This window comes from Xyrauchen texanus, chromosome 22 (assembly GCF_025860055.1).
Source record: "Xyrauchen texanus isolate HMW12.3.18 chromosome 22, RBS_HiC_50CHRs, whole genome shotgun sequence".
In the NCBI taxonomy this organism is placed as follows: domain Eukaryota; kingdom Metazoa; phylum Chordata; class Actinopteri; order Cypriniformes; family Catostomidae; genus Xyrauchen; species Xyrauchen texanus.
The window spans coordinates 4,935,517-4,963,505 of record NC_068297.1 but is presented as its reverse complement, the minus strand read 5'-3'; the positions used below and the strand labels follow the sequence as shown (position 1 = coordinate 4,963,505).

The following is a 27,989-nucleotide window of genomic DNA, read 5'->3' as shown; positions in this document are numbered from 1 at the left end:
AGTACTAAATCAATTAAGTATCATGAACTAACAATGAACAATAATATTTACAGCAATTATTAATCTTGGTTAATGTCAAATACAATTGTTCATTGTTAATTCATGTTAGTTCATACAGTAAAGCATCACCTACTGCTAACACGTACAGCTTTTAATAAAAAAAAAAAAATTAGCATACTTTGAAATTAACATTGATGTAAAAGGGGTGTGTTAAACTCAACACTAGCGTGCATTAAATGGGCATCCTGGCAGTTACAAAGACACCTGATGCATCTGCATTAAGACACCACAGCACACCATGACCAGAAGTTGATGTCCAATTATGGTGCAATGCCAACCACCACACCGATTCTGGCAAACACAGTGACATGCCAGAGACCGTGCCAGCCCATACAAAAAAACACACAATCTCCAAAATACACACATAACACCCTCCCTTTCAATAAATAACACTGAGTTGTATTAAAAACATACAAAATGGAAATGATCTCTTCTGAAGACCAAAGCGAGTGGCATCAAAAAGTTAGTTTGATAAAACAACTTTTGAAGTAATTGCCACAAAGCGAGACCTGCTGGTAGATTGCTGCAGGAGTGCTCTTGGCAAGAACATCATAAGCTCTGGCAAAACATTAAATATGCACAGGCTGCTTAATACAAACAGACATGGCAAGTGTTCACCATGGGCGTGGCAAGAGGCAGCTGCATAGCATATCTCAATTTAATACAAGCCTACATAACAAAGGGATCAATTTTTATAATTCATAGTTCAGCACACAATGCTCTTTCTCTCTCTCTCCCTCTCTTTCTCTCTCGCCTGTCACCACGTCAGTGAATATAGAATAGGTATACATAAGAAATAAGATTCATCTGTTCCTAGGGATTCTCTGGAGTGCTTTTGAAATGTGATACAGCACAAGTAATGATAGAGAGCTTTTACATGAGTGCATTAACTGAGCTGAGGGCCGAGATGCCGCAAAAAAAGAAAAGATGGGTTTGAGCTGGAGAAGAATTCACTTTGATTTGACCTCCAGAGTGGAGGGGAGATATAAACAGCCATGATGCGTGCTGTGCCTCGCACCAATCACCAAATGCTGCTGCGCCATATGCAAAATTCATACTTTTGTATTATGTAACAACACAAATATTTACTTAATTTATAGTAAATGCAATAAGAAGTGTCCTTGTCTGGCTTGTAATATATGCAAATGTGCATGCGTGAATATTTATGCTATGGGTTAGTGTACTCCCCGACTTCACGCTTATTTGCATCAAATCTACGTCCAGATGGATACGGAGGGGGCTGTGGGGGTCTGGATCCCAGTCTCTTACTAAAAGACCAATTCGAACAATCAGCTAATTCCATATTAACAATTTGATTGATACTAAATGTTATTGAAATGGACAATTTAGTGAAGTGCTCGGTGATATACTTGATGAGAAGTATTATCTATATTATCCTAAGTGATTAAAGGTGAACCTAAACACTGGCTTGGTTATAATATTACACATTTGTGTGTAGAAGACCACATAAATATAGGCATACTGAACTAATCTTAAATATTACTTGTAGGTTTGACTTTCGATTAAACTTTCAGCTTGTATGGGGCCATCTCATATCCACAATAGCGGTGGGAATCACAAGGTAACTGGCAATACAATATTATATCTATATATAATATCGATATAATATCAACTCAGCAACACTAACTTTCTTAATTTCAAAGTGAACTTTCTTTCCCTTCAATCTTGCATGCTTCTCTCCGTGTCTGTTGTGAGAATATTCATGTAATATGAGACAGGTCTTAATATAGTAATGATAATCAATTCTTAAATTACATAATCGATGCACCGCAATACATCAATGCATACACATGTAGTACAACTTTACAACTTTTATTTTTCTACAATATTAATTCAGAGATACTGGTCAAGTGACATAGGTTTCTAATGGTCGATACCAATATACATACATAAGTATTACACATATCATTGGCGATAATCTCAAAATAGCCAAATATTGTCAAATTAATCTGCCTAGTTGATATATTGCTCTATCACTATTAACATTTTATACATACAGTAAATACTGCATGTTTCAAAATTTGCATAAAATATTGACCAGGTTGTCATGGATTTTGGAAATTACACAGGGAAGTTAAAACTTACAGTATGTTAATAAGCCAAGCAAAATTGGTTATTGGCTAATAGGATAATCTCAAAGTGCCGAATATCGGCCAATTATTCGTCCTAACTAATATATATTGGTCTATCACACACAATGTAAGTCTAGGTAAAACTAAGTACGGTTTTGATTCTATTAGAACATGATGACACAGTCGTCTCTGGATCACAGTCTTACCTTGTACCCAGATGACTTGATGTGTACACCTCTCTTAGTAAGTGTGGACTTCATACGGATGAAGAAGGAACGTTCTAGAATGTTATCTGGCGACAGAAGACTGGGGCTGCTCGACTCCACTGCAGAAACAAACACAAATCCTGTTACTTTACATTGCCAAACCAATACACAACTCATAGGAAGCCTTAGAGAGGGAAACATATCAGATTGCCTTAGCGAGTAGGATGCTTTATAATAACTTCTCATTGAGTTTCTATCATCACTAGGTAGACAGTTAATGACAGTTAATAACAGCACAACCTGATAAGGGGAAAAGGTGCTAATCCAGCTTTGACAATGGCTTAGTTGTATTTAGTAATAGCACCAAACAGAGCTTTGCAGAACATATATCTCACCAAGCTGGTGTTATTAGACATATCTCTCCCCATAGTAATAAGTAAATTAAGAAATTCGATTTTGCCCAGATGATGATAAAATAGGTTGAAAAAATGTACAATGACTGATCGAATAAAGGAATATCAGAGATGTGGGGGTAGGCTCAACCACCCAGAACACCATTGCAGCCACCTAGCAAAGCCCTAGCAACAACTCAGAACACCTTAGAAATCACATAATAATGCCCTGACAACCACCCAGAAACTCTAGCAACCACCTAGAACACCCTTTAAATCAACCAGAACACCATAACTACCACCTAGCCAAGACCTAGCAACCACCCAGAACAACCATACAGCATTTTATTTTTTCTGAAGAAAATGTACCTAATCTAGTTATAATATATAATCTCTAATAGAACATCAAAAGAATGCAAACAAACCAACGTATTTCTCATGCACAATGCGCCATAATGCATCTAACACCAGATGGGGGAAAGGAAAACTATTTCTTGCCTTGATCTCAACACAAGGACACATGACAAACAAAGAAGGGTTTGCTAATTTTCCGTAACACGCTTGATTAGGGCTAAATTAATTGCACAATTTAACTTGTCTTGTAACAAACAGGCATCGTACACCGTGTAGTTGACTCCACCCATGTGCTTTTGAAACAAGATTGAATAGTGAACAGACAAAAATGATAAAAAGGTTATAATTAGTGGTGCTTGCTATGGAAAGCATATTATTAATTGCTCATCCTTTGGGTTAGGGGTTTCAAAACATGAATGATACTTCAAAATGGTGTATGGCTTCAAAAAAGTTTGGCTTCAAAGAGACATATCAAACTAAAATCAGTCTACACTTCAGAAATCCAGAGAGAGCAGAGAACGCTCTGGTTTGGACAGTTCTAGCAGAGGTAAAATGACCTAAGGGACACCTGGACAATTTTGCTGGACTCAACTTCATAAGGCTCTGGGTTTTGTCCGCTGTCTCTTCATCCATTTTCTTTCTCTTTCTTTCGAAACCTCTTCTCCTCTCTCTTTCTTTCGGAGAACATGAATTAAATGTCATTTAAAATCTAACTAGTCCTTTATCACTCTGGGGAAAAGGCACAGCCATGTTATATTTAGTCATTTAATTTCTTCTGATTAAATATGAACTACTATGAAATTTTTCTCATCATCTAACACACAAGAATATGCCAACAGCCTTTTAATACATTATATAAGCACAAACTTCAGCTCTAAGAGTTTAATTCGCCTCTCTAATCCAATCACATCAACCTTATTTCTCTTATCACACATTCCCATTTTGAATTAAATGAGCTCATTAGTTTTAATCAAAGGCAGACAGATCAAAACTTGCACTTAAATGCTTTAGATCAGAGCTGTCAGTCAAGCGTAGAGTTCTATTTGACAAACACAAGATCAGAGGCCGTTTGGAACTCTGCATTTTCATTAAGAATGAGATGGGCTTAAAGACACGGTGTCCTTTTTAACACGTGTGCTGTTCGGACGAAGAGGTCACTTATCATGTGCCCTCCGTGACCTCTCTTTGCTGACAATGCCGGGAAATGAATTATAGAGTAAAACCTTTGCAACAGACCCTCGTGCTCATGAACTCTGCCTGAACAATACGCTGAATTTTAGAAAAGCTCTCCTGACTATATACATGCTAGTGAGCAATAACAAAGACTGGGAATCATGCCAGCTTTGCTTAGCCTGAGACAAATAAACTGTCACTGCAAGCACAATAAGATACAAATCCAGGAATAAATTAAGTAAGTTAGTAGATCACAGTAGTATTCATATCAATTACACAACTGAACTTGTATTCCCATGAAAAGGGTGAGATTGGCTGATTACTTCAACTGGTGATCCATCTTATACTACAAGGCACAAAGAACCATTAGAACCATTGTATTAAAAAAATAATGCAACGCACTTAAAATAAATAAACAATAATAAAATACAATAAAAAAACTGGCAGCTGTGGTTGCCAGAAATTAATCTGAAAAATACAGTGACCATGTTTCAGGCATTACAGGATGCCATTTTGGTGCATTTCACAACCAAATACTGTATATCATTCAATTATATCATATTACAGCTGCACCACAAAACTTTGTGTTCTCTAGTGACATCTGTGGCGTGTATACTGTGTATATATATATATATATTGTCATTCTTTGGATGATGGTGGAGTGTTTGAAGCAGCTGGGAACTTCACACTGCTCCAGTGATGTGTTGAAGATCTGTGTGAAGATAGGGACAGCTGAAACACCATCTGGGCCATGTGCTTTCCTTGTCTTTTGTTTCCAGAAGACCCTGCACATATCCTCTTCACAGACCTTAAGAGCAGGTTGAGTAGCAGGAGAGGGGAGTAGGGGGGTTGCAGGAGATGCTTGTGTGAAGTGAAGGTCAGAGCAGGTGTGGGGTGTGAGACTTTTCAAATCTACAGTAAAACACATTAAATTAATCAGCCAGTTGTTGATTCCCTACAGTGTTGGGGGATGGTGTCTTGCAGTTGATAATGTATTTCAGGCCTCTCCACACTGATGCAGGGTCGTTCGCTGAAAATTTGTTTTCCAGCTTTTTTAGAGTAACTTTTTTAGCTACGCAAAACTCCTTTGTCAGTGTGTTTTTGGCCTGATTATGCAAGATTTTATCCCCACTTCTGTAAGCATCCTCTTTGGCCTGATGAAGCTGCCTGAGTTTTGCTGTAAACCATGGTTTGTCATTGTGGTATGTTAAATAAGTCCTTGTAGGAATGCACACGTCCTCACAGATACTGATATATGATTTCACAGTATCTGTGAGCTTGTCCAGTTTGGTGGCTGAAGCTTCAAAAACACTCTAATCAGTGTAGTCAAAACAGGCTTGTAGTTCCAGCTCTGCTTCATTGGTTTCTTTACAGTCTTAACCAGAGGTTTAGCTGATTTTAGTTTCTGCTTGTAGGATGGAAGAAGATGAACCAGACAGTAATCAGAGAGTCCCAAAGCAGAGCGATATGCATCCTTTAATGTAGTGTAACAGTGAAACAGTGATCCAGTATATAAAAGAACACTTTAAGTGTGTTGTGTTTTGGCACTGCTCTTCTGTACGGATGGATCTCATGGTTTGAGCTTACATGGACATCGCCTGTGTGTAACCATGACTGGGAGATATTCAGAGCTGGAGTCATTTGCTCTCTTTTCATGTTGATATTATTTTATTCTATTAACCATTTAAAAATGAAATATTACTTAGTTTGATTAAGATAAACTACACATATTTACATATTTTGAATGCATGATTTTACACTTATTGCAATTTTATTACACTATACACAGTGTTTTATCTACTATAAATGTTTGTATTGTACTACACTTATCACTTAAAGAGGTGAAACTCATGATATGTGGTATTGTACAGCCTCAGTTGATAATGCAAGTAAACCCGTAATACTACAAAAGTATTTCTTATGCACTGCACACAATAACACTGTAAACTAAACAAAAACATAAAACAAGGATTCAATAAAAATTGGGATGAGATCGGTACATTCCCACAATGCAGCTGTATTCCAGAACATGCAAAACACTCCACACGCTTGTATTTAGATCAACTACCTTGCAATCCAAGCAAGACAATAACTCTGAGTGGTGGTGGCGTAGTGGGCTAAAGCACATAACTGGTAATCAGAAGGTTGCTGGTTCGATCCCCATGGCCACCACCATTGTGTCATTGAGCAAGGCACTTAACTCCAGGTTGCTCTGGGGGGATTGTCCCTGTAATAAGTGCACAGTAAGTCGCTTTGGATAAAAGCATCTGCCAAATGCATAAATGTAAATGTAAACCCATAAGAGCACTAGAAGATGATTCCTCAGACACCCTCTTTATTGAAAAGTGTAACTTGGTGGAGTTCAAAAATACAAAATTTTATGATATACTTAAAGATGCATTAAAATCTGCCTTAAAAATAATCTCAGACTGGTTTGAAAAGCATAGCTGTGCCATCCTGGCCGGGGTATAACAGACGAAGGCTTTGCCATGTACATTAGTAATGATGTATAATTCAAGCTTCACTGTGCTAACTGGACCACTGGCAGACTGCATACTTTGTTGTGGGTGGTGATTTTTCAATGCCGCCCCTATGGGCAGTGACCTGAGGTGCACAAAAGAGTAAAGGATGAGTATGTTATCTATTCTAGAGGACACTTTAGAATTCAGGTAATTTCTTCATGTCAATGTATCGGCCAACAAGCTCCTTTATGTATCGAGTGTCTTTTACATGTATTCATGTACCGAATAACATGTAAATATGCAGTATGATCTTTATAAACGGTTTTAAAGTAAATAATTGTGAGTTTGTGTAATACATTCTTTCAAAGCAGAGGTCGCAATACATTATACACAAGCCGCTTTTAGAGACATTTAAAAGTGTGATCAATATTTAATCCCTCAATAATGAAAAAGGATTCCCTGGCAAGAAAAGCTCTGATGAGGGTTTGAGATGACACCAGGGCAAACAGGAAAACAAATGACACCTGCAGTGAAGTAAACGCAGTAAATCTCTGTAGAATAATGATTATCATTGACAAGAGGATATATGCTTTTAAAATCAGCTTCAAGAATTAGACTCTGGATTTACAGTCCAATCCTGACCAAAAGCCTGCAAAAAAAGAAACCAATTATACACAAAGAAACACAATATTCTAAAAGGAAATTGTATCCATCAAAAAACTGGGGCCATATGTTCTCTACAACAGGAAAAGGAAATGCATTAAAAAAACATATGGACTCGGAACTGCCCTTATGATAAATGGGGCGCAGTAAAATTTTACATTGCACTATCTGTCTTTTGAATAATCTATGCCACATACTTCACTGAATAAGAGCTTATTTCTTCTCTCTTTTCTGTCCGCAAACATCAGATATACTGTGAGTGTATACAGTAAGTCAGGTGTGAATGGTTTGTCAGCACTTGCATTGCCTTGGCTGTTTCCGATAACTTTATGAAGAATCAGATGCATGCTGGAATGCCACGGTCATGCATCGCCACCGCAATTTCTCTTTAAAGGCAGATTTAAAACCAGATGATCTAGCTGTGTTGGATCATGAAGCACACACATGTAGGAACGGCATGCTCTGATGCTGTGCAAGCAGTTCTATATGTGACTATTTACATGACTTTTATGTATGAGCCTTCAAAATGAGCCTTTTGGCAACTAAAATGTTCATTCAAATCAAATATTTTTGTAATAATAAACTAAGATGAAAACTACTGATTTAAAAACATTTATTTTAAACATTTAAATAAAATTGCCAATTAAAAGTAGACAAAAGTCTAAAACAAAACTGTAAAACGAATAAAAATGAAATAAATAACTAAAAGAAATTAATAGTCGTTATTGTTGTTCAAACCTTATATGGGGGGTGAATATTTATTTGGTTATTTTAGTAAATAACTAAATGTTCTACTGATTCCTCAATTGCTTCCTTCACTCATTTTTAACCGGGATTTTGTGTACGAACATGCCAAGTAAACGAAACTTACCCCTAAACCCAACCCAACCTTCACTCTAAACCCAGAAATAGCTTCAAATATTAAACTAAAAACAAATCTGAAAACACTAATGTATGATAACCTTGATTCATAATTCATAAGAATAATGTAATGATAACTATGCTTCTCAGAGGCCCTGATTTCACAAAGTTGTTCTTATGCTTTTCAATTTTATGAGAACCCCTGATAGAGAAACATAGAAACAAGCTGCAGGGGGGAGAAGAGGTGAAGACCATGACTTCTGGAGCTCTGGAAGATGAGAGGAAAGGTCATGGAATCAACGATCAACAATAAACACTGTATATTCCACCAGGCATACGTGAAGGTTTGGGAGAAGACCACTGACGTCATTCATTACTGGAAATGCATGAATATCACAAGAATACAGATGAACATACTAGCCATTGACCAACATATCGACTAGTAGAGTAAAAAACAGATCGAATGGGTTGCAGAACTGGCTTCAAATTGACATGAAGAGAAGTGCCGTGTTTAAACAGCAGGAAATGAACCACCTGCCAGATGTCCCTCAGCACCCATTAGCAGCTACAGGTGCAGAAGTCAATGCCCTATGGCTCTCTGCAGACCATCACCATGACCCCTGTGACCTACAAACTAAGACAGTAAGTACACAGGAGTCAAGAGGGAGCAGACAGTCTTGACAGGTACACTTCACCTGGGCGACTCTTTGGCACAGCCTATGGGGACGAAGTGAGTCAAACTCAAATATATATGGAGGTCAAATGGTTTCTCTTAGATGCTAAAAGATATACTGAATGCACGAAGCCCATGAGAGGTTAAGAAAGTAGAAGTAGATTTTCACATTTACACAGAAATATGTGAGTGGTGCAAAAATATGTTGTGGGTGGTTGCAAGGGCATAGCTAGGGGCTTGCTAGGTTGTACTGGGAGTTTGCTAGTGTGTTCTTAAGTAGTTGCTGAGGTGTTCTGTTTGGTTGCTATTTGAGATACCATTCATGTCTGCAGCATGAGTCACATGCCAAAGCTGATAATCCACATATTATTTTGCAGCCTGATCTCATAAAAATGACTAACTGAAACTAACATTTCAAATTAAAGGGATAAACGGTTTGTTTGTGTTCTTAATGTTTGTGGGCATTAGGGATGCACTAATACCACTTTTTCTCCTCCGATCTGATTCCGATATTGGAAATCTCAGTATCGGCCGATACCGATCCCGATCCGATACCAGTGTTGTTTTTTGCATAATCAGTTTAAAATATCTTTGCATTATTGTGTGGAACTCTTTAATATGTAAAGAAACACAAACCTCTAACAACACATTATTTCAATGTAAATGTATAGCTTATTAAGAAACACAGTATACTGGATAATGTAGCAGCAAAATTAACAGTAATACCATTATAAGCCATCAGTAGAAAAGAAGCCGTTTTGCAAAAACTTTTCATCTTGCATCTGGACTTTAAAGGATTCAGATCTCTTTTTTGTTCAACTTATTTGTAAGATATTAGCTCACTATTCATTCACACAGTTATTTTTGGAACCCATTCAACTTAAAGGGGTCATGACATGAGAAACCAAATTTGCCTTGATCTTTTGGTATATAAGAGGTCTTTGTATCATTAAAACGTCCTGCAAGTTTAATATTTTAAGACGGCCTCCCCATTCTAAACGAATCATTTATTTAATCAAGCTCAAAATACAGCTCGTTCTGGATTCATGGTTAGAAGTGGCGTGTCGGTTAGAAGTGGCGTAACAGCGTTTGCATATGACCGCCTCCAGCACAAGATAACTACGCTTTAAGCGCAAGACAGCTACGCTCATTTCAGTATCGCCGTCGCCTCACAAGTGTTCAGTCGATGGACAGCGAGCTCTGACAGAGACTACTTGTGCACAGGAAAATTACGATACCACACAGATGTGCTGTTCCTGGCTGTGGTCAAACAAAACCTCTGAATAAGCTGCCGAAAGATCCAGGCGTCAGGGAAAAATGGATGCAGTTTATTTTTTGCGGACGATCCAGTCACGGCAGTATTAACTTAAGCGTTTGTTCTGTACATTTTAAGGATGACTGTTTTGAGAACAAATCACAATATGATGCTGGCTTTGCCAGAAAACTGTTGCTCAAAGATAAGTCCGTGCCGACTATTCTGGGAACAACGGCGACGCAAACTGTAAGTAATCTATTTTAAACTTTAAACTACTTTTTAAAGCGCAATTTCATTCATTATGAATAATCACAGTGTTTTTACTTAGTTTACTTGCATATTGTTCTGGCTGGAAGCGTCAATAATTGATACATAGGCACTGACGTTAGCCAATCATAACAGTGGGCGTTAACACTGAAGTCTTAAATGGAAAACGCCCCCAAAACAGACTGTTTGAATCAGAGGATGAGAAACAGGGTGGGAAAAGGTCATAAATCACTAGATTTTAAAAGTTTTTCTTAAAAGAAAATATATTAATACTATAATTGCACCTAAGGGAACATAATAATACAATAAAAAAAACCATGTCATGACCCCTTTAAATATTATTATAATTTGTAAACAAATAACAATATATTATAATAGTAGTATATCTCCATTGTGCACCTTTAACTTTTAAACCCTCACGCTTTTATTTTGACACTCTGAACTCTCCAGGAAGTTCTGTAAGTGTGTCTGTTTGTAGGCATGTTCACAGTAGTTTAATTCGCTTCTTTTTCAAATTCTGGTAAAATGCACCTACATTCTAAATTCATCTTACAGGTGAACCGAACTTTTGAGCATCTACATCTGAGATGTTGTTCTTGATCAGCCCTGAAATATTGTGCACCGCTGTGAAGGCAAAAAATAGCAGCTTGCGTGTGTGTGTGTGTGTAAACAGAGCAGCGCCATTCATTGACGCACTGGAGCTGTGCGTGCATTCTATATATTTACTTATCAAACACAGCCTTTTGTGATTCACAGAGCTATCGCATGTCTTCAAGTGGCTTTGAATAAAATGCATGAGTCATATAAACTACTTTAATTGTGTTTTTATGGTTCTTTAATGTCAATTTTGGAGCTTGACAGTAACGAACATGACTAACACACAGTATTGGATTTGGATCGGGCTCGTCGGACCGAGACATGATCCGTCTAAAAGCTTCAGTATCAGAGCCGATACTGATCCAGGTATCAGATCGGCGAATCCCTAGTGGGCACTAGAGCATCATTGCCTCAAATTTCAAGTTCTATTGATTTGATGCAGTCGTGCTCTCTTCTGAAGTCATCTGAAAGTTGTATTCTTCAAAGTTGTATTTTTCAGCTATTGATCAATAACAGATTTACTCACACAAAGCTTTATAAATTCATGGATGTAGCTTAAAAGACTGAAATTATAAGCTATTTATACGTTTAAAAAAGCTGTACACATTGGAGAAAATATTCTAATAAATACACATGTACAGTCTTCTCGGGAGTTGTATGCTTAGCGGACCTTCAGGATATACCTCTATGGCTGACATCCATTCACACAATGCAACAATTTATCTCGGCTAAAGAAGTAAAGCATGAAGAATTGAGTGACCTGTAAACAACCTTAAATATCTGAATATACAGACATAACAATGTCTAAATGGGATAAAACGAGTGTGTATGCAGGATATGATACGTCATAAATATTTAACAATTTAACACAAGATGTTAATAATATGCAACATTAATGTTAATGTAAAATGCAACAGAACTATTTTTCAAAAAAGGCATTAAATATCTTGTCGGGACTAGCAAAACCATTTTGCATGTCAAGCATGTAAACGTTTGATTGCAGCCTTGATGAAGTTGTGCATTTATCACTCAATTGTAACTTGACACAGCAGTGAAAACCATAAAAACAGGATATCAATTAGCTGCTGTTAACATCGTTTTAATTATTCCTTCATCTGAGAAAGGCAGGTAATAATCAAATTAGGGGTAGTAAATGAATTTAAAAGCGCTGTAATTGAAGCACTCTTTTCGCCTCAAATGAACAAACACGTTGTAGGCGTAGTCGTTCGCTTTAAACGAGTTGACAAGAGCAAATAAAAATGGATGTAGGGTCGTGTTTACCTGTGTTAATGGATTATGTGCATTAACCCTTTGATAAGCTCCGCCCCCCTTGGATGTGGTTGCTCACTCTGACAAGCCCTGCAGATCTTCCCATAGTAAGAATGGGAGATTGCCGTGAACGGCGCGGTTTTTGGCAAAATATTCTCATACACGGAATTGATTATATTATTACGTGGGCTGGAATGAAGAGTGACATTGTAAAGCATATTTATCTGACGTTATTTGTTAAAGAAATTTATCAATTATAATTTAACAGGCAATCCTGTTCACTTACACTAATGTTATCAGGTGTGTAATCACCATTAAATGACTCTTTTCTGTTATTATTTGTCTTTTATAATTGTTTGCCTCAATTCTGAATTGCAGTCACTACAGTTTTTAATAAAATTACATTAAATTTAACAATGTAATACTCTTTATGCACCAATGCATTTTACTAATAACTAAAATAAGAAATAAATCAATCAATGTTGTTATTAGCTTTTATTTACCTGGGACAAATGTAGTTGTCCTCACTGATGTAATACATGTTCATTTGAGAATGAGGAATGACAGTTTAATCCATAGATTTATTTCAAGATTATTGAAAGTTGTATATATTACAAGAGACTCGGCAACAAAGTTAAAAAAACATTTTTGGATCATTTTCACAAAACCCTGCTAAAACTATTCGGAACACACACCACTCCCATAGGCTCTCATAGGAAAATAGCAAATGTGTGTCAGAAAAATGTCATCCAGCAACAGTTGCTAAGACAAGATTGGTCAGAAACGGTTTAAGGCGGGGCTTAGTGAAGGGTCAGTTGTGAACAAATATGAGGAAGCAAGATTGGTCAGAAACGGTTTAAGGCGGGGCTTAGTGAATGGTCAGTTGTGAACAAATATGAGGAAACAAAAACTTTAGGTTTACCTATTTTATTAACTGATACATATATATTTACTTATTAAACACAGCCTTTTGTGATGTACAGAGCTATCGCATGTTTTCAAGTGCTTTGAATAAAATGCACGAGTCATATAAACTACTTTAATGGTGTTTTAATGTTTTTTTTATGTCATTTTTGGAGCTTGACAGTAATGAACATGGCTAACACACAGTATCGGATTTGGATCAGTCTCCTCGGACCGATACCCGATCCGTCTAAAAGCTTCAGTATCGGAGCCGATACCGATACCTGGATACCTGTATCCAGTAGGATTACGTTAAATTTGTAGAACATAAAAAAATACAAAAATGACACATTCGATAGCAGTTCCAGTTGATAGTTTAATTGAAAAATCAATAACACTTTGGCAAAATTATTTACTTCAATTACATACAAAACCTTTGAATTTAAGATTCCCAAAAGCTGATTCTGGTCCCATGTGAAGATATAAAAAAAAAATCACTATTTCTTTTTGTTGTTTACTATTTCAGTATTTTATTATTTTTTATTTAGTTTTAACCCAGCTTTTAGTTTTACGTTTTGGTTGCTGAGAGCAATTAAAAATGAATGTACGGTCGTTTACCTGTTAATGGATTGCATTTTTTTTTTGCAGTCACAAATGTGAGAAAGCGTACATTTTGGGTGATTTTATTTACTGATAAATACAAAGTGATTTTAAAATATTTTATTTTTAAATCAAAAATCTAACTTTTGTCACATTTTATAGCGTTCATACAACGCAATGCATTGACAATGAATTACAAGCTAATAAAAATGACGGTGGATTCGTGCTATCCTAAAGCTGTAAAGATGAAGAAAAAAGTCCATACGCAGCAATCTTCACAGGGATCGGTGACATTACTGTTCGATGATATTGTGACAGTCATAGGTGAGGTGAAGTCTGTGTGCAGACAGTATTACTGACACAAACCAAACAGACGTTTCTCTTTGTCTCGACACACACCATAAAGCCTCAATGGGACAGGATGAAAAAAGAGAAAAATAGGTAAGCATCAATCAAAGGCAAAGACTGTGATATCCCTCTTATTCTCTGAGACTTTTTGAATGCATGTTTAAAATGTTAGTATGCAATGGTAGTATGGTAGTATGTTAGTATGCTATTCTGAACATAGCCCTTGTATATCCTGTGTGTATGTATCCTCTTATTTCAAGGCAGAAGAGTTGGTCGGATAACCCTCTGTATCTTATTGTTTGTGCCAGATGGGCTGGTTTGAGGTGGACCTACACAATATTAGGCAGGTGGTTTTAATGTTGTGGCTGATCGGTGTAGAAGTTCTTATAGTACTTATAGGGATAGCTCATCCAAAAATGAAAATCATGTCATCGTTTACTCACCCTTCATGTCATTCCAAACCATGATTTTCTTTCTTATGCTGAACACAAAAGGAAACATTTTAATGAATAATCGCTCCATCTTAATAAATGTTTATTCAAATGAATGGGAGAAACTGGAACATCCAATGTGTACATTAAAAGAGACACTGTTCAGATAGACACTGCCTACCAGTTAACTCAAGAACGTGCATGCCCATTATCTGGACCAGCCTGAAAATATAATTTTTGTGAGTAATCTGAGCTAAAGAAGCTTATATTATGATACCAATTTTGTCCGAATTTACTTATGAAATAAGTTATGAATTAGTTATTTATAATAAGTTATATGATTGTAATTGTAACCAAGCATTTTGGAGATTTTAGTCTTTCCAATTGAAGTAGAAAGGAACTGCACTTTTATGCCATAATATACTGTATAATCTAAACGCTTTCATATAAGCCAGTGCTTTTCAAATCACAATTAAACTAGTCACAACAGCCAGACAGATTCAGAGACCAAAAGTTGAACACAGAAAGTGTCATCTGAAGTAAAGGGTTCTGTGGTGAACAGGTGTTGTAGTAATAATACTTGTCACAGAGACAATTTCACTCACAACTAATGAGTTCTGAGCCCAGGGGATTCAGTACATCAGAGCAGCACACGGCACACAGCAGTGCGTTCGACCTTTAACAGCTAAACTTGGCTTTGAAATCAGGTTTGCTTCAATCTATAGCAGCTTGCTTTATGAAGATGATTTTAGACCGTTATAATAACCATACTGTATATTACATCTCATAACAGTAACATATGATAATAACTAGTGATAGACTGATATATCTGCAAACAGCATTGTCAATGTATAATGAACCATTTCTGTTCTCAAATGGTTCATTTTGCTTGAAAACTATTATTGTGGTAACTTTCTTTAAAATAAATGCCACTTGCTTGATATTTTGTCATCTAATGCAATGAAATTCATACATTTTCAAGTGTGACTACAATGTTCAAATACATTTTGGGACACTGTACTGTATATGTATAGACATCGGCCATAATAATAATTACAACAGCAATGTTTCGATTGAATTCATATTCAAATTTAGCTCCTATGTTTTTTTAGATTTACACTTCCATGATTTCTTTTCATCTGTTTGTTGGAATTGTTGCCGACTTCAAGAATTAAACTCAAATGATAAAAAGCCTTGCGTCCCATCACTGATACACTTAGACTCATGCAGATAATACTAATGAATGTAAAACTCTTCGCTTATTGACCGAGGCAGGCAAAGCTACAGCCGCAAAAGGTCACTCAACTACACGCGAGAAAAAAACATGCAAAAGTGAAACATGAAAAAGCACTTGATAAATCAAAATCCTCTAATGGCATTCTAATTTAGGGGAGCGCCTTCAATGAAAGTTGATAGAATTTGGCATGTTATTTTAGCCAAGGCCACACTTTTCCTTTAATCAAGTAGCACAAAACACAGACAGAGGGGGAAAAAACAACGGAAAGAAAGAGTGTGGGATTGAGTATGCGATGTGAGTTTGCGGTATGAGAGAGAGAGAGAGAGAGAGAGAGAGAGAGAGAGAGAGGTTGCAGCTGGCTGCTTGAACGGTGCAACGTTCAAGCTTGACTGACCTATTTCATCAGCTCTGTCAAAACCTTGCACTGATACATGTTGACAACACTTAATCTTAAAAATTGAAAGAAATGAATTAATATGCAAATTCCATCAGCTTTGTAATAAAAATGTCCTTGAAAAAAAAAAAAAAACATAGAACACCACCCCAGAGGAGCGGCGCAAATTATCCGGTGCGCCGCTGTTCCTCAAGTTAGTCAGAGGTACACAAGTCCACCAGGAAATCAGCGTGGATCTGACTTGGAAATAATTATGATGGAGAAACAAAGCCCTAGCAGGTTGAAAAAAATGGAACAGCATGAGAAAAAAAGAGGCAGCCTGCTTTGTTATTCACTTTGAAATAATAGGATTACTTTGCGATCCATACACCTAAAATCAACACCTCCCTAACAATGTGCGCAGAGTGAAAGAGTGGTGTGAAGGGGGTGGTTGGGTCCCTCATTATGAATTCAAGCAACAGTGGGACACTAAGGGGAAAAACAGTGCCGTTTTCTCATTCTTCACAAGACGGAACAATTCTACGGGGACAGAATCTTACAAGACAAAGATTAGCCATCCAAAAGGAGCAGGTGGCTAGCATGAGCTCTCCTGTGGAATTAACTGAACTATGGGGCCTAATTATCTGTGGAGAGAGTACGCTGAGGAGAGAAACTTCACTGTTTGAAGGACAAATGATTAATTAAAAAGAACAGCTCACCTCCGCTCTGATCTTTTGGATAAAACTGCATGCTTGATATCCCCATTTGAATAAAACCTGAAACTAGCACCCTCATAAAAGTCACAAAGAAACGAAGATGACCAATAGCGAAGGACCTCTGCGCCAAGACAAAAAAGACACATAAAACTGCTTTTCAGCATGAGCAAAACATTAACGCACACACAGCTGCGTGTGATCTCTCACTGAAAAAAAGAAAAGTGCACAGATGCAATAACAATTTTGAAAAACCTGAAATGAAATGATGTATCTTGACTTTGGAGATTGTTTCTTTCATTCTTCATTTGTTCATACATACATTCATTTGTTTGCTCATACGTTTGTTTGTTTGTTTGTTCTGTCTTTCCATTGTTGACAGCATATACTGTATATTAAATGAATATAATTTTCTTGAATATAAAATTAAATGTTTTTTTTTGTTGCTTTGGAGCTTGTTTCTTCCTTCATTGTCAATACTTTGTTTGTTCGCTTATACGTTTGTTTGTTTGTTTGTTCTGTATTTTTTACACTATTGGCAGCAAATAAATGAATGTAAATAAATTAACAGTAAATTAATGTACAGTAATTTTCTTTAATATAACATTAAATAAAACTTTTCTCATGACTTTGGAGCTTGTTTTTTTCTTCTGTTCATTCATATGTTTGTTTGTTTGTTTTTCTGCTTGTAGGTTTGTTTGTTCTGTTTTTCTTCTTTATGTTATTGACAGCAGTGCAAAATGTTGGGATATTGAATATCATTTTATTTGATTTACAATATCTAAAGTGACTGTGGAGCATCTTTGTTCATTTATATGTTTGTTTGTTCACTTATAGGTTTGTTTGTTTCATTTTAAGTTATTGACAGCCGCATGTAGAATAACTACGGTGAAAAATGTAAAATTATATTAAATTTTCTATTGTAACTTTTAAGCTTGATTCTTTCTTCGTTAGTTTATTTGTACGTAAACAAGTACATTTGCTTCTTTGTTTATTTTTTTAAAAACTTCATAATTTTCTTTGATTTTAGATGAACTAGAGTCAAAACTAAACAATAAACCTTACATTAAATTAAATTTACTTGACGCATGAAGGGTCAATTAATGGAATTTTCTTTGATTTGGAAGACCTTAGAATGACACTGATTAAGACTAATTCAAATAAAAAAATTAAAACTTACTTAAAACACTCATTTGTGTCTTTATTTATATGTATGTATAAGCGTTTGTTCTTTTGTAGTTTTGAAGAACTTGATGTAAAGCAGTTCAATGGAAATGAGGAGGCGAGAACCGGCTTGACGGTATAAATAATAATTTTTAATAACAACCCGAACCAAAAAACACACAAACATAAACACACAGAGCAGCTGCCTGTAATCCTCTCTCGAACCATCATCCCGGCCGCCTTTATCCCTCACGCCCCATCAGGCTGATTGGGGACCGGGCGTGCGTTGTTCCACCCCGGCCCTGCCCTCCTCCGCACTACACTTGAGTACATTTATCCTGAGTCATTTAAGTTAAACATTATATCAATAATAATTATAACAATTTGTTGATCCTCATAGATTTGTGAATAATTAGTTTAAACTTTTAGACAAGTGATGAAAACTAAATCCACTGCACTGGGTTCAGTCCAATGTGGCTCAGCAGGTTTTCTCATTTCACTGTCACAAATACAAACTTTATTTATTTTTTTGCTGTTTCAATCCCCCTCCCCTCTTTCTTTGAAACTCTCAAGGTTATTCAACACCTTTCTCACTATGTGCAGTTGAAACTTTCTGCTCTGTTCCTTGCATTCTCTCTCTCTCTCTCTCTACTCACCGGCACCCTAACAGATCAGAATGGGCAGTAAAATCATGAAAATGTGCAGTCCTTATGGGGCAGTGATCTCACACATATATGTCCACCCAGATATTCATCACTCTGCAGGTATTGTCAGTGAACGTTTAATTGCATAAACACTGCGTTACTGTTCTGTCATATTTCTTGTCAGACTGGATTCTCTCTCTGGACTCACTATCGCACAAAACTATAATTGAATTGCTTGCGAATCACACCGGTGCCAAGGGAAGTGTGGCTTTATGAATAGAATTTGTTTTCTATCAGCAAGTCTGACAAATTGTGTCACGAGGAGGCGCGGAGCCGATAATTTCCCCCGTTTATTGGGTGAAGGCCTGTTAGCTGCTTGGCCCTTATCTCTGCTGCGTTGTAAGGCCCAGTTAAACAAACGTGTATATATATATGAAATTTGGCAACAAAAGCAACTCGTTTCTGCAGGGAGTGTGCATAAATAGCAGAGAAAGCTGTGAATAACAGCAATATTCTGTTCATTGTCTCATCTGTGACATGGATTCTGAGGTCAAGTGGATTGCAAAATTTTTCAGAGAAAAAACACTTCATATAAGGGTGATGCAATCACAACTTAAATATGATCATATTAATGACTCCATCCAAATGTAGAAGCAATCTTGCACATTTAAATTGTAGTGTGGACAATTTTGTCCCCAAAGCAGAGCTAAAACACACCCAATCACATGGAATAAAATAAATAAATGACTGTGGCACATCACTGCTTTCCTTATCGAAGAAGGAAGCGGAAACTAGGTGAACAATCCCAAAGACTTTAATTAAACACAGACACTTCCAAAAGAAACACAACACACACACACACACACACGCAGCTCCGTGTGACGCTCACACTGTTGGCCTTCCCAGCCCAATGCAGAATGCACATGATACTCGGCTGCGTGCATCTCTCTCTCTCTCTCTCTCTCTCTCTCTCTCTCGAACTGGCATCTCCGGCTCCTCTTTATCCCTCTGCCGGCTGATTGAGGCAGCTCTGCACTACGCATCCATCCTTATGGACCGGCCATACTTTCCTTCTTGTCACATTCCCCCTACGCCCGATTCAGGCCAGGAGCCATCCGAAAATGGGAAAAGGGGGAAAAAAAAACTTTGGTTCCTGACCACGCCACCAGTCGGTCCTCAGCCAGCTGCACAGCAGTCCTCAGCAACGCCGGGTGATAGCACTGGACCCGTCAGCCCTCCCTTTTGGCCGCCAGCTGGCACACTGCTCCAGCGAGTGTTGAGTCGAGCACCCACTTGACATTGTGATCCTCCGTCAGCGGCGAGGGGTCTCTGACAGCACGTCTTCCTCCAACTCCTGGGTATCGGCACCACTGTGGCAGACAGGTCTCTTGCTCATTGTAAATGAGGATGTGGGAACCGGGTTAACAACCACAAAGGCTTTTAATTAAACACAACATAAAACTGCTTTTCAGCATAAGCAAAACATTAACGCACACACAGCTGCATGTGCTCTCTCATTGAGTTTTCTTTTTAGTCCAACACGCACAGTGCACACATTCGGAAGCTGTGTGCACCTCTCTCTCTTTCTCATTCACTGGCATCTCCAGCTCCTCTTTATCCCTCTCCCGGCTGATTGCGTTAACTGATTAAGGCCCAGCCCCTCCCTCCTCCTCGTCACATACCCACAACACCCGATTCAGGCCAGGAAACCAACCGGCATGTCTTACTCACAACCGGCTGATTGAAGCAACCCCCTTGAGGGTACCACCCTAGTGATGGCCCTTTTTCCTTAAACAGTACCAGTTTTTCTGAGAATGTATGGCAAAAGTCAACAAACATCCTGTTCCTGGTTTGAATCTGATCTATGACGTGTCCAAATACCACCCCCCCCCTTTTGAGTTCTCTACTATGTAACAAATAAAAGAGGCAAAACTTAAACACCCGTCCAAGTCTGAAAAACGAATCAGACCAATCCAAAAGTACTTCGGCCCACAAAAACAAACAAAAAAAAAACACACAATGAGGGATGAAAATGTATTACAAACTCGAATCAAATCCATAAAACACATCAAACAAAAGATCTTCTCTGGGTTCAGGCATAAGTGCCCTCTCATCCTGCAGGAACCGAGCTCAAATTGGCTTTTACTGGGTGAAAGCGCAAAACAGCTTTACAGAAAGACTTTCCCACCACGAGACTCACTGCGCACCCACTGCCTGGGAACGGCGGCGTAATGCTTGGTGCCTACTCATCTCTCCTGATAAAAAGCCCTTTCTGACAACCTTATCAGCCAAATAAGCTTAAATAAAACTGGCTTCTAATAGTCTGGAGACCGCTTGATCCCGCCTTTGTCTTTCAAAGCTCTGCATCCTTCCTCCTCCAGTGATCTGGTGCTTTCCTCGTGACAGAATTCTCAATCTTTTAGGCCGGCTAAGCTGTCATTAGTTTCTTTGTTCCTCTCGCTGGATTGTTTTCCATGTTTCTGTATGGTTTGATACTGGAGGGCTCACAATGACTGAAACACTATAGACATTTGAATAGCTTGATAATAATACCCTTTAATAATAGCTGAGATGAGAGGCAGTCACTGACTTCAACATCCTCAGTGCTGTCACTGAGAATAAACGAATCTCAGAACTCACATTTATGTGAAACCCAATGTTGAGTAAAAGCAAATATGATACAATGAACTTAATTAATTAGAACAAATACAAAAAAGCATCCGATCCAGATTGAAATAAAACATACTTTAAGGCGCGAATATTAAATAACTGTCTAACCACTGTTATTTGAGACAACTGCAGTTAATGGGCATTCAAATTCCAATCACATTTTAATGCCCAAATAAGGGAATTTTAAGCAAATATACTGTATAAATGCCATGAACGGCACGTCTGTGTGTCATTCAGTTGAACTCAGAGTCCGAGCGTCACTGAGCCGCACCGCTGACATCAACCAGCTGCTGTCCCGAAGAATGCTTGGAGCACTCTGATGTGTGCACTGTCAGCAGAGACTCGCGCCAAACTATTGAATATAAACTAAAAGTATAAACAATATAACTTTGATAGTGACTCAAAGCATTCTGGTTTCGCTTTAAATGATCGTGTAATGGCAAATGTTCCTGGTTCAATCATAAACGCTGTGTTAATGACACGCAGTGACAAAGAGACGCACACTTACTCTATTTCTGTGAAGTGATTAAATGATGAAAAAAATCTCAAAGGTTTTGCTTCATGACAAATAAGGGCTCGTGGGTTTAATCAGAGCATTCAATAACATGTGAAAGTGAAGAAATCAGGAAATAAATGTGTTATTATTGCATTATATAATAAAAATACAATATCAATATTATAAAAAATTATACACAAATTAAAAAAATATATATCCAAATTATTTTTATTTAAAAAATAATCAAATAAATGTGTTCAAAAAACAAGTGTAAATGTTAAATTGACCAAAGGTACTGTTGGCCAAAAAGAGAGACATATTTTAAGTATTAAGAAATATTTGTATATTTAAAACGTTATTTTTCATGTCATTCATACGATTTTAAAGCCTTAAAAGGAATATTTTATTTTTTGATTTACATATTTGAAGTAAAATATATAAAAATGACTTCATAAGGTGTATGAAGCACACATGCAAAAAGAAAAGCACACCTTTAAAAATATGACTGATAAATATAAAAAAAATATTAATCATGAAAGCCCTTAACGCGACAATTAATCATCACAGCCTAAAACAGACAAATAATCGTCATAATCGCAATTATTTTTTTTTGACAATTAATCGTCATGATTTAACACAATCACAGCCAATGATAAGATATTTGGTGTATAACAGAGTTATGTGGAGCATGTGGTTAGGACACGGTCTAAATTTTGTTTCTTTTTGGGTGGGTAGCTTTTCCTGCACTTGAAGGCCAGCCAGGATTGATGGGCATTTCTAAATCAAGTTATGTTCTAGCAAGGGCCTTAATTTAAGGCTAAGCTTAGGCCTGGGATAAATGAATGCATCAGATGATTAAAAACATTTGTCTTAGTGAGCAGGCTGCTCTCTTTATTTATGGTTGTTAGTTCATCACGATGCCCAGCTCTGAGCTTTTGACAGTGAATCAATCTGATAAAGTGATAGGCACTATCATAATTACTGAGTAAGTTATGACTTTTCCCCACACACTGACAAAATTAACAAGCATTACTGTATGTCTTTTATTAACTACTAGAAGTAATGTCATAGCATCAGTGTTATAAGTGAATTACACAAACAAGCTCACAGGAGAATCCGTCATCTGTAATATGGTTAAATCAAAAATTCAATTAATCCTTATGTACGGCAGTTAAAGCTGATGGGTGTAATTTTTTCGATGTGTAAATACTTTCTCCCATCACTTCTTATATGTAAAAATAAATATAAGTAAGCAATGGGTAGGTTGATTTCAGCAAAATGTTTAAACACTGTGGCTCTGTAGCACTTTCCAAAATTGCTGTTTGTTCGAGCGGCGCAGACATCTCCACACAGTTACAGTGAGGAAAATAAGTATTTGAACACTGTGCTATTTTGCAAGTTTTCCCACTTAGAAATCATGGAGGGATCTGAAATTGTCATCGTAGGTGCATGTCCACTGTGAGAGACATAATCTAAAAAAAAAAATCCAGAAATCACAATGTATGATTTTTTTAACTATTTATTTGTATGATACAGCCGCAAATAAGTATTTGAACACCTGTCTATCAGCTAGAATTCTGACCCTCAAAGACCTGTTAGTCTGCCTTTAAAATGTCCACCTCCACTCCATTTATTATCCTAAATTAGATGCACCTGTTTGAGGTCGTTAGTTGCATAAAGACACCTGTCCACCCCATACAATCAGTAAGAATCCAACTACTAACATGGCCAAGACCAAAGAGCTGTCCAAAAACACTAGAGACAAAATTGTACACCTCCACAAGGCTGGAAAGGGCTACGGGAAATTGCCAAGCAGCTTGGTGAAAAAAGGTCCACTGTTGGAGCAATCATTAGAAAATGGAAGAAGCTAAACATGACTGTCAATCTCCCTCGGACTGGGGCTCCATGCAAGATCTCACCTCGTGGGGTCTCAATGATCCTAAGAAAGGTGAGAAATCAGCCCAGAACTACACGGGAGGAGCTGGTCAATGACCTGAAAAGAGCTGGGACCACCGTTTCCAAGGTTACTGTTGGTAATACACTAAGACATCATGGTTTGAAATCATGCATGGCACAGAAGGTTCCTCTGCTTAAACCAGCACATGTCGAGGCCCGTCTTAAGTTTGCCAATGACCATTTGGATGATCCAGAGGAGTCATGGGAGAAAGTCATGTGGTCAGATGAGACCAAAATAGAACTTTTTGGTCATAATTCCACTAACCGTGTTTGGAGGAAGAAGAATGATGAGAACCATCCCAAGAACACCATCCCTACTGTGAAGCATGGGGGTGGTAGCATCATGCTTTGGGGGTGTTTTTCTGCACATGGGACAGGGCGACTGCACTGCATTAAGGAGAGGATGACAGGGGCCATGTATTGCGAGATTTTGGGGAACAACCTCCTTCCCTCAGTTAGAGCATTGAAGATGGGTCGAGGCTGGGTCTTCCAACATGACAATGACCCGAAGCACACAGCCAGGATAACCAAGGAGTGGCTCTGTAAGAAGCATATCAAGGTTCTGGCGTGGCCTAGCCAGTCTCCAGACCTATACCCAATAGAGAATCTTTGGAGGGAGCTCAAACTCCGTGTTTCTCAGCGACAGCCTAGAAACCTGACTGATCTAAAGAAGATCTGTGTGGAGGAGTGGGCCAAAATCCCTCCTGCAGTGTGTGCAAACCTGTTGAAAATCTACAGGAAACGTTTAATTGCAAACAAAGGCTACTGTACCAAATATTAACATTGATTTTCTCAGGTGTTCAAATACTTATTTGCAGCTGTATCATACAAATAAATAGTTAAAAAATCATACATTGTGATTTCTGGATTTTTTTTTTTAGATTATGTCTCTCACAGTGGACATGCACCTACGATGACAATTTCAGACCCCTCCATGATTTCTAAGTGGGAGAACTTGCAAAATAGCAGGGTGTTCAAATACTTATTTTCCTCACTGTATATATCGGCTAAAACAATGGTGTGAGTTTGGGGCGGGGCTATTTGTTTTTGTGACCAATGACACACCGAGGGTGCATTCAGAGATCCGTTTGAAAACAACATTTATTTTTCCTTTTAGAGACTCGATCCTGCATAACCCATGTGAGCCCAACAGGCCCAACGTGCCAAGAGAACTACTTCATGACATGCTTGTTGAGAACATGTCCAGAGATTTATTTAAAATTAAGCAAAAAACCCTTCTTATTACGTAATCAAAAAATAAAACAGAGGTTTGTGGAATTCTCTAGAGCAGTGGTTCCCAACCCTGTTCCCGGAGGCCCCCCAACACTGCACGTTTTGTACATCTCCCTTTTCTGGCACACCCAATTCAGGTCTTGGAGTCTCCACTAACGAGCTGATGAGTTGAATCAGGTGTTTGATTAGGAAGATATCCAAAATGTGTAGTGTTGGGGGGGCCTCCAGGAACAGGGTTGGGAACCACTGCTCTAGAGAAACACTGAAACAAGCCCATCACATTTTCTGTACTGCCATATCCTGTTGCTAATCTTCACAGTGACAATGGCAAATATCCTTCTCTGCCATCTGTGATTGCCGACTACCATTGGAAAAAATCATGCCGCAAATCTCTGAATCTGTGCCCCAGTCATGTCTCATGTAATAGTCGCTACTGGAAAACAAATATGCATGCATTACTCACGACAGCCACCTGCACTGCCGACTGCAACACCTCTGTTAGTATTTACATCAGAGACAAGACGCAACTTGATTTTGCCTATAGAAAATATGACAAAACATCACAGCAGAGACCAATGTTTATTTTAATTAAATGTACTCCTTCACTGACAGAACTGCAGATGGACAGAAGAATCGGCTTTGCATTGTTAATCAAATCGATGCGTGTAACAGAATAAATAACAGTAATGCTTTACAGAAAATTGGTGGCTTTATGGTCGCTGTGTTGTAATTTGAAAAATGCATCTACAGGATAGCTGAATCCCTGAAATTAAGCATTCCTCTCTGTGTTTATAGTATAGCAACGTATTTGTGCATGACTGGACACCTGATTCTGAAACCAGCAACTGTTTGGAGCAGGGTCAGACGGGTTGTTCTGGCTGGGCTGTATTAAACGTGTCTATTTGATCTAAATCTCTGAACTCACATGGCTCTCTGAACATTTGTTAGTTCTAAAAAGATCAGCCATGAGAATCTTTAAATGAAAAGTAGCTCTGTTCAAGACCCTATTGAACTGCTTTGCTGTCTACATAGGTAGCTACCTTCTAAGACAGCATGCAAACCAAAATTGTCAGCCTCACCTTATAGATACGCGACTGTGGTGACATTTTTGCTAAATTATTTTACATGGTTCCCTACACATATCGTGGAAGTTCTGAGGTGAAATACCCACTGTGTAGTGCTATAAGCGAGTTAAGCCAACAAAACCTACCTCCCTGCCCTAAACCATAAACCTAAACCTAACCAAAAGTGTCAGAACATTTTAAATGTGATTTTAATAAAAGGGAATGTAAATTGTTGTTATTATAGTAGACCCTCTACTGTTCATTTTAACAGGATACAATAAGACAAATGTACATAAAACAGGATACATTTCGCAAAAATGTAGGTTTTAGTAACGTGATGCCTCCTGTCTCTCTTTATTGCTTACTCTTTATCTCTCTCCTGAGAACATCTCAGACAGACACCTGCCTCTGACCTGTCTTTAATGCACAAGATCAGTTGGAACACACTGTCCCGTTGCCATCTTATTTCCCAGATCACCAGCAAAACTGTCCTTTTAATCAATCTCTCTCGCTACATCCATAATGCTCTCTTCCGCTCTGTGCGTGTTTGAAAAGAACACGAAATACATATTCTGATCAATAACACATCTCCAAGTAACTAAGATGATGTATTCAATTTTTAACCAACTAAAAAATTCAAACACACTCCCTGATTTGTCCTGCATAGACCAAAAAAAAAAAAAAAAGAAAGGAAAAAGAAAAGTAGTGATTTCAGGAGTTTTACTTGCTTATTCTTAAGGGTTTATATGACTTAAAATTAATGTCTTAAACATAATTTTTTTTTTACTTTGGTAATGTGATGTACATTAGAGTGAATCATTCAATTTAGCAAGATATAGGACCCTATTTTAAGAGTGATATGCCTTGAGCGCAGCACTATGCAATACATCATACATGCAAAGTCAGTGGGCATGGCCGTGAAGTTTTTATCTTTTCATGCAAGCATGCGCTAAGTCTAGGCACAAGTGGGTTGGTGAAATCGATAGCCCAAAACTCTAATGGCCTGTATCAAGTGCAATTTAATTCTAAGGGTTTTCTCTGGTTATTGCATCGGATATGCATCCTATTATGTATTCCATTCCTTGTCAAGCAGCGTCAATATAAATGAAGACAGCCCATTGATAAGAATTCGGTATTGTGTAAATGGGCTGTAGGTAATGCATTAGAAGAAACAAATATATGTCCTTGCTGTGAACTCTCTCCTGTTTTTTCTGCCATAGTGTTTGTGTTCCATAGCTATGGTGTTTAGCAGTGAAATACTATAGAGGAAGTTTCCTCCTGCCTCCAGACCGCAATGTATGTGTATTGGGGTCTGAAAGTGAGATGAATTGAAGAAATGCCACATGGTTTCAAATGTGACCTCATTGGATGGGTTAGCCTGAATAAAATCAATATATTTGAGCCGCACACCTCTCGAACTTCAGGTTTCAATTAAAACTCCTCCAATAGTTTTTGTCATGTGATTACTCCTGACCCCCATTGATATCCCATTTTTCCAGACCCCAGGTGTTTGTGTCATTATGCTGACCACAATGTTGTGATTTGCAGTTTGTGTGCATGCTGAAATTCAGCCCCTATTGCATACAAGAACACTCTGCAGAACTTTACAGAAATTACTGAGGTGATACCATGGTATGGTGTCATATGGCTTTGTTTTTTGGCTTTTCCATGGTAAAATGGCCCGTAAAAGAATCTGGAAACTTTTTAGGCAACACTAATATGTATGAATGTCATTGCACTAGATAAAAAAAAAATCTAACCAAGAAGTTTGATACATGAAGACAAATATGAAGTATTTAGACACTTTTTGGTCATCAAACATTTGTCGAAAA

The 27,989-nt window shown here is 37.7% G+C and overlaps 1 protein-coding gene across 2 annotated transcripts in view; it reads right to left on the bottom strand.

Annotated features, from left to right (window-relative positions):
* LOC127662150 (neuronal PAS domain-containing protein 3-like) overlaps positions 1 to 27,989 on the bottom strand; it is a 354,219-nt gene that overhangs the window by 26,052 nt on the left and 300,178 nt on the right. For both annotated transcript variants that reach the window (XM_052153191.1, XM_052153192.1), the window contains exon 7: positions 2,360 to 2,478. In XM_052153191.1, the coding sequence (XP_052009151.1) occupies positions 2,360 to 2,478 (119 nt within the window). The remainder of the gene's footprint in view (positions 1 to 2,359; positions 2,479 to 27,989) is intronic.